The 6897-nt window shown below is 41.7% G+C and overlaps 2 protein-coding genes across 2 annotated transcripts in view; both read right to left on the bottom strand.

The window, feature by feature from the left end:
- Positions 1 to 562: 562 nt before the first annotated feature.
- On the bottom strand, positions 563 to 2496 carry LOC120441494. The gene is made up of 4 exons (XM_039616764.1): positions 2481 to 2496; positions 1732 to 1968; positions 647 to 1381; positions 563 to 570 (listed from the first exon to the last, which is right to left on the bottom strand). Exons 1-4 carry the CDS (start codon positions 2494 to 2496, stop codon positions 563 to 565), a joined length of 996 nt encoding a protein of 331 aa, XP_039472698.1.
- Positions 2497 to 5249: 2753 nt separating this feature from the next.
- The window catches only part of htra1b (HtrA serine peptidase 1b), a 45414-nt gene continuing 43766 nt past the window's right edge, over positions 5250 to 6897 (bottom strand). Inside the window, exon 10 of the mRNA XM_031745431.2 lies at positions 5250 to 5867. Coding sequence (XP_031601291.1) covers positions 5699 to 5867 — 169 coding nt within the window. The 3' untranslated portion in view covers positions 5250 to 5698. The remainder of the gene's footprint in view (positions 5868 to 6897) is intronic.

Here is a 6897-nt window from a genome sequence, read left to right as displayed (position 1 = left end):
ATTTTCACTTTACTTAAACATACAGTCATTAAAAAAAGTTATATATAATAAGATCAAACATCAGTAAATATGCATGCTAATATTCATGCTACAAAAAAAAAAAGAATAAAAATACTAAAAATATGAAACAAATATACAAAAATATGGATTCAGTTTAAATCTGGCCACCATTCGCTGCCAAGTAGTTGCCTTGCACAGCAGCACACCACACCCAGCGCTGCTGCCACGCTGTGAAAGCTCTGTGGAAGTCCTCTTCTCCCAGTGAATCCAGTACTATCAGCGACGCATGCTGGAACTCCTCCACTGTGTCAAAAAAATGTCCCCTCAACTTGGCGTTGATTTTGGGGAAGAGGAAGAAGTCGCAGGGGGCCAAATCTGGTGAGTGCTGTGGGTGAAGAATGAGATTTGTGTCGGTGTAGCAGAAATAATGGCACTCTTTCAGTGCGTTGTGGGCGGGTGTGTCGTCGTGATGGAGCAGCCAGTCGCCTTTCTGCCACAGTTCAGGTCGTTTGGCCTCGATGTTCTTCCTGAGACGCGTCATAACGTTGAGGTAGAACGGGCATCAACCGCCTGACCGTCGGGAACAAATTCGATGCACCACCCGTGAATGTCAAAGAAGACGATGAGCTTGACCTGATGATCTTGCTCCTTGTCGGATTCACCTTCCTTGCTTTTCCAGGCTTGCAGCCATACACCCAGCTTTCATCGCCAGTTATGATCCGGGACATGAACGTTGGGTCATCTCGCGTCTGTTGACAGAGATCCTTGCAGGTTTGTAAACGATTTTGCTTCAGCTCGGGAGTCAGTAGCCTGGGCACAAACTTGTTAGCCACTTGGTGCAGGTTCAAAGTGGACGTCAGGATCGCCTGGACCGTTCCGAATGACACGTTGAGAATGGCAGAAATCTCCCTCATGGAGATCCGTAAATCCTGGTGCACAAGTCGATCGATTTCTCGGATGTGCTTGGGAGTTGTGCTCGTGCTGGGTCGCCCTGACCTCGTTTCATCATCGACGGATGTTCTGCCATTTTTGAAACGCAAATACCAATCTTTGCATCTTGATCGGCTCATTGCTTTGCTGCCGTAAACTTCCTGAAGCATTTTGAAGGTTTTCTTCACAGATATCCTGGTTTGCACGCAGAATTTGATTTTTTCTCTCTGTTCAAGTTTGAGGCGTTGAAATGCATTGCGGGACGCAACACTGAATATTGGCATCGGAAAGGTTCTGGGAGCTGTTGCACGTCTGTCATCCTCCTGCAGTCCATCCTGGCCAATGCAGCGTTCCTGCTCTTCTTCCTGGAAGAAGTCTGAGTCCTGCTCATTCGCACTCGGGCTCCATTCATGGGAAACCTCTTCTTTAATATCAAACACATGATGGACACCTGCAAGGTACACACAGATGGATGAGCATATTTTAAAAAAGCCAAAATGCTGGGTGTATGGGGACACTGGTTTCCAATTACATCATCCAATCTAATCACAGCCAACTAAATTAACTGGGTCAAAGTTAAAACTAAGAGAAACTAAAATAAAACAAATCAAATTAGTGAGGTGACTGTATTCAATGGATTTCATCACTTGTTCTTAAATCTTGCCCTAAAAATACCCTCCATACTTTAATAATAACATTACTGAAGTGAAACTAACAAAGCCACAACAGAAGCAAACAAAATATAAAACCTGATTCCTCACAGAGAAAAAATGTTGGTGCAGTTTCATAGTTTTTTTTTACCTGAGCTGCTGGTCTGAGGCTCCTCCTCGTCCGTATATTCGTTTTTAACATGATGAAACAGTGAGTGCACTTTCTCTTCATTTTCACTCTTCACCGCAGCAGCAGCAGCGAGCGGGAAATCAGTGATGTCAGCTTCCTCCTCCTCTTCCTTCTTTATGCTGAGGAGCTGGACTTGCTGCTCCATATCAGGGCTCCACTCATCAAGTTCTTCTTTGATTGGTAACAGCTGCTGAATATCTGAAAGGTACAAACATCACAAATGTATGAGCAACAATGCAATGAGAAACTAAATTCAATTCTTCTGTGTGGCCCTGAAACACAATCAAAGTTTCTTTACTCATTAGGAAAATGAGTTATCGCCGTTATTACTTATCGTTATCGTACACTGACTGGAGCTTCAAACTGGATGTTTCTGTCATTAGCAAAGCCGCCTGCATGATGTTTCTTTGGTAAACATCAGGATACAGGACAAGATCACGTGTATGCTGATGGTTTTGCATCACTTCATCTCAGCAACTATTAAAATAAAAGGTTTCTACTTTGTTTTAAAAAGAAGCCTCCAGAAAAAGTATAAATGTTAAGTTATTTTCTAAACTTGGTACGTTTTGTGGAAGAAATTAGGTTAGGTCTTGAACAGATGATGGTGAAAGTAGTGATAGAATTAAAAGAATCACTTTGTACATTTGTAAGAAGAATAACTTAAGTTTAGGGACCATCTAAGTGCTAAAAAGCAGGCAGCCAGGACTTACCCAAGGTTGAAGACATTTTTCCTCTCGTCCCTGCGGTTCTGACTGACTTCTGGTGACTTCTCGGGTTTTAACCTCTCCTGATGCCTCAGAGTTGTTGACCCACCCATTCACCCATTTGGGTTTGTTCGGTCAAGGTGTGAAATGCTCTGAGCCGTCTGGGATGCCCTGCAGGTATCTGATAAGAGGGCAGGGTCCAGCTTCCTGGAACAATAACAGTTACTCCAGCATAACTGTCGTTACTTCTTTCACACCACAGCCGTAAACTGAAAGTGATCACTTAAATGTTAATGTAATCACTGGAACAAAGGTTCTTCATTATCTGCTGAAGATGCTGTTGAAGCCATTTGTATCAGTGTCCTAGTTTCCAAATCTGCAGGGGTTGAACGTAACTGGACATTACATTGAATGCAAATATTTCCTGTCCACTATAACTAGTCCAAGTACTAATGTAATCCTTAAATCATTTACACAAAAGCAATATTTCATTTCCTCAGCTATGTGTTAATGTGAGCAGGAAGTTGTTTTAGACAACAGAATGAATGAAAACTCCCCGTCATCTGTTGGTCAACAGGTCAACCTTAAAAATGACCAACCTTTGTGGTGCCTGATGTCACGTGTGCTGATTAGAGCGTCTAAAAAGATAATTAAATTAATCTCTAGAGCTGGTGTAGGGCGGCAGTTATTGATCTGATCGGGTCGTTGAGAGTCGTTGATTCACTCATTTTGCCTTTGTGTTAAATTCTGACACACCCAGCAGCAGTGGGAGGCATTAAAGGCACATGAGTGAAACTTTATCAGGCCATAATGGGCCAATTGTTGTGCTCTGATGTGTTTCTACATTCAGGTGCAGATGGAGTTTGGGGTCCTGACCTCAGCTCAGTTTGGTTCACACACTCAAAAAATGATCTTTCACCCTCAGTCAACAGGAAGCAATAATTCTGAGTTTATTTAATCTGGGTTTATTTAATCATTAAGGAAAATGTGGTATAATTTTAATGTATATCAATCAAGTACACCACCACTTTTACGCACCACTGTTTACAATCTTTACATACCAAAAATACACAGAAGATTTACATGTAATTAAATTAGTTAAAGTCAGCAGTTACAGTATTTTAATGCACAGCATCTGCAGACCTTGGTGATCTAGTGAAAAGGTCAGACAGGTAAGAACGTGCTAAACTGTGCAACCCTTAAAAGAATCAGCAAAATAATTTCTGAAGCTGATTTAGTTTAGTTTTTACATATTTGTGTTCATGTTCCATTAGAGAAGGAATGACCCAAATCTTGAAAATCAAAAATATGCACATCAAACTCCAGAATTTGGTTCTATTTGGATCGGACAATCTACTGATGGTTTTGTTTTTGGTGTAAGTATTGTAAAACTCAACTATATACTATTCAGGAATTATTACTAGTTGTCTTTTGCATTGTGAAGATTTTCATCTTCAGTCAGTTTTGCAGGAATAAATCTGAGCAGAAACTGTAGACCTGTACACTTCACGCTATACTCTGTGCCACCAGTAAACACTTTTCTGATGAGTTTATGAGCTCAAATTACAGCTTCAAGTCTTATTAAATACATAAAGAAGTTGACTTTGTAAATTAGCGTCCTCATTAGAATCAAACAGCAGGATCCAATGGTTTTGGGTGGTCGCTTGTCATGTCTGGTTTCAAAACACCAAAATGGCGATGGCTTCATTTTGGGACATCACAGATCTCTATGTGGCATCACTTTAGCTTTCTGCATGTATAATATACAGCCTATGCTCAAAATATTGACCGTTGTCCTCAGAGGTCAGAAAGAGGGAGGCAGAGTCGCCGATGGGCTCCTAGACTGTTGTAACATAAAAGGCCTCATTCACGAACTTCTTTTTCACATCACTCTTGTGTTTTTAACTCGAGCCACAGTCTGCGTCAACATTTATCATAAAGTTTAATTTTTAAGCCATCGGCACTCCGGAGGAAGAGCTCAGGAAAGGTTTGCCTTTTTAGGTGTCCTTCTCAGACACTTGTTGGAGTTTCTTCCAGCTGTTGTTGTTTAGTTGTGCGGGCTTCTCTCTCAGAGAAACTCCACCACTTTCTCCCAGATGCACCGTGAGATATTTGTTCTTCCCTATAAATATAGAACTGGGTGCATGACATTATGCAAGAGTGGACACAAGTGTGAGGATTTTGAATAAAACTGATTCAATAACACAAAACAGTGTTAAGAATAAATATTCTGGTCATAAATACCTGCCCATATTAGTGAACGAGACCCACTGTCTTCTTTTCTACTTCTTGTTCTAACTAAATCTGTATTTTTTTAAAAGTCTCCTCAGGCAACGAAACTCTTGTTATAAAAATATCATTTGTCATGTTAGGAAAAGTCAGTATAAATAAGCTCCTATTGGTTTGTAAAGATAACAAAGTAAAGCTCAAAAAGTTTCCTGTTATGACAAGGAAGTGATGAAAATTCATCATGATGACTTACGTAAGAGAAACTAAGAGGAAGAGGAATACTCGGGGACTCCAGCACGGATCCTTGGAGTTCAGGAACAGTTAAAATGTGAGAAAATACAAAAATGTTGCACGAATTTCAAAGCCTGGCGTTCTTATTGAGACTGGCTGTGACTCAGAAGGTCAGCGGTTTCCCTCGATGCACCATTTGTACTGAATATTTGCACAAATCTTGGGTAAATATAGGAAAATATAAATATAGGGGAAAAAAATACTTGGATAAATTGTTAGTGTTTTTAGAGGGCATCATGATTATTAATAAAGAGACTTTTTTAAAAATAATTTTATTCCCTTTTTTGAAAACATTGTCATCAAACACATACTGAAAAAAAAAAACACTATTAAAAATATCCCATGGAGAACATACAGTACACAGTGATACTACGGAAACCTGCAGTAACCTCTTTGTAGCGACAGATGGTGTTAGTAGGATATAAAAGGTCTGTGAGGATGGAAAAGAGGAAAGATGAGAGCTAATATGAGCCGTACAATGACAGGGTCGAAGCATCAGATCCCAGAGTGACGAACCTCTGAAGGTGTGTCAGCGTTATAAAAATGGAAGACGAGTAGCAGTACTAATAATTACAAATTCTAGGTGTGGCCCCAGACACACCCTAACATATTTGTTCTTTTTTTTAAGTGTTCATGATTGGCTGAAAAACACTGAGAGCCAGCTCAAGATCGCGTGAGCGGTTAAGGTGTTGCGTTGAAAGAGGTCAAGGGTCGACCTCCTCGGGGATGATGGTGAGGATGACGTCCTCGTTGCCTCGCCTCACCACCATTCGAAGCGTGTCGTCCCGCTTTATGGCAGCACTGACGTCGCTGGCAGAGGTGATTCGTTCGCCGTTGATGCTGATGATGACATCACTCTCCTTCAGGCCGGCTCTGTTACAAAGAATGAAAAGAAAAGACGAGTTATTCTGGACTACCAAGAATAAAAAGGTATTCCTGTCACACACCTCCTTATTCCAGGGAGAGGATGAACTGAAGGGCTGCACAAGATCCAGTGTAATACAAAGAAGGATTATTTTGTACTGCAAATCATACAAAGCTGCTGTAGTAGAGTCCAAGAATAAAAATGTATAGATGGAAATGACACTGAAACCATGTATCTGTGTTTCTGCTCTCATAGAGGTTATTAGCTGTGGTAGTGACTGAAAATATGAGACTGACAAAAGTAGTGGAAATGAGCTTCCTCTAAATCCTTTAAGGGGGTCTGAAGTCAGCCTAGAGAAAAGGTGGGGAGCTCACTAATTTGCGAGGAGTTGACAGTAGAGCACCTAGTCCTCCACACCAAAAGGAGGCTAGTTGAGGTGGTTCGGACACGCGACATGCCTGCAAAGTGACATGTTTCATGGCCCTCTGGTGGTGGTCAGAGGGCCCGGTGGCGCCAGTGTCCGGCAGCCTCGCCTCTGTCAGTGCGCCCCAGGGTGGCTGTGGCTACAGTGTAGCTTGCCATCACCAGTGTGTGAATGTGTGTGTGAATGGGTGGATGACTGGATGTAGTGTAAAGCACTTTGGGGTCCTTAGGGACTAGTAAAGCGCTATACAAATACAGGCCATTTACCATGTTTTGGTCATGTACAGCTGGGACGAGGCCCAAGGACAGGGTCTTCAGAGATTATAGCTCTTAGCTGGCAAAACTGGGAATACTTTACTGTCCCCCTGAAAATGTGGGACGTCAGGCATCTTTGGTTAGACTTAGAAGCACCAGGAAATAAAAAAAAGTAAAGACAAAGAAGTGATTACTTTTTGGTAAAACACATTTAGGACCGAGTGCTTCCCAGCTGTTCAGTGAAACGAACCCAAAGCCACCTCTTATAGTCCTTTAAACACTGAGGCTCTACTTTCAGAGCTGAAGCGATGCCAAAGAGAAACCCAGATCTGCGCAGCTATGACTGAAGCAGTTTGTCCT

Source organism: Oreochromis aureus, linkage group 8 (assembly GCF_013358895.1).
Source record: "Oreochromis aureus strain Israel breed Guangdong linkage group 8, ZZ_aureus, whole genome shotgun sequence".
NCBI lineage: Eukaryota > Metazoa > Chordata > Actinopteri > Cichliformes > Cichlidae > Oreochromis > Oreochromis aureus.
This window is presented reverse-complemented; position numbering and strand designations above follow the sequence as displayed.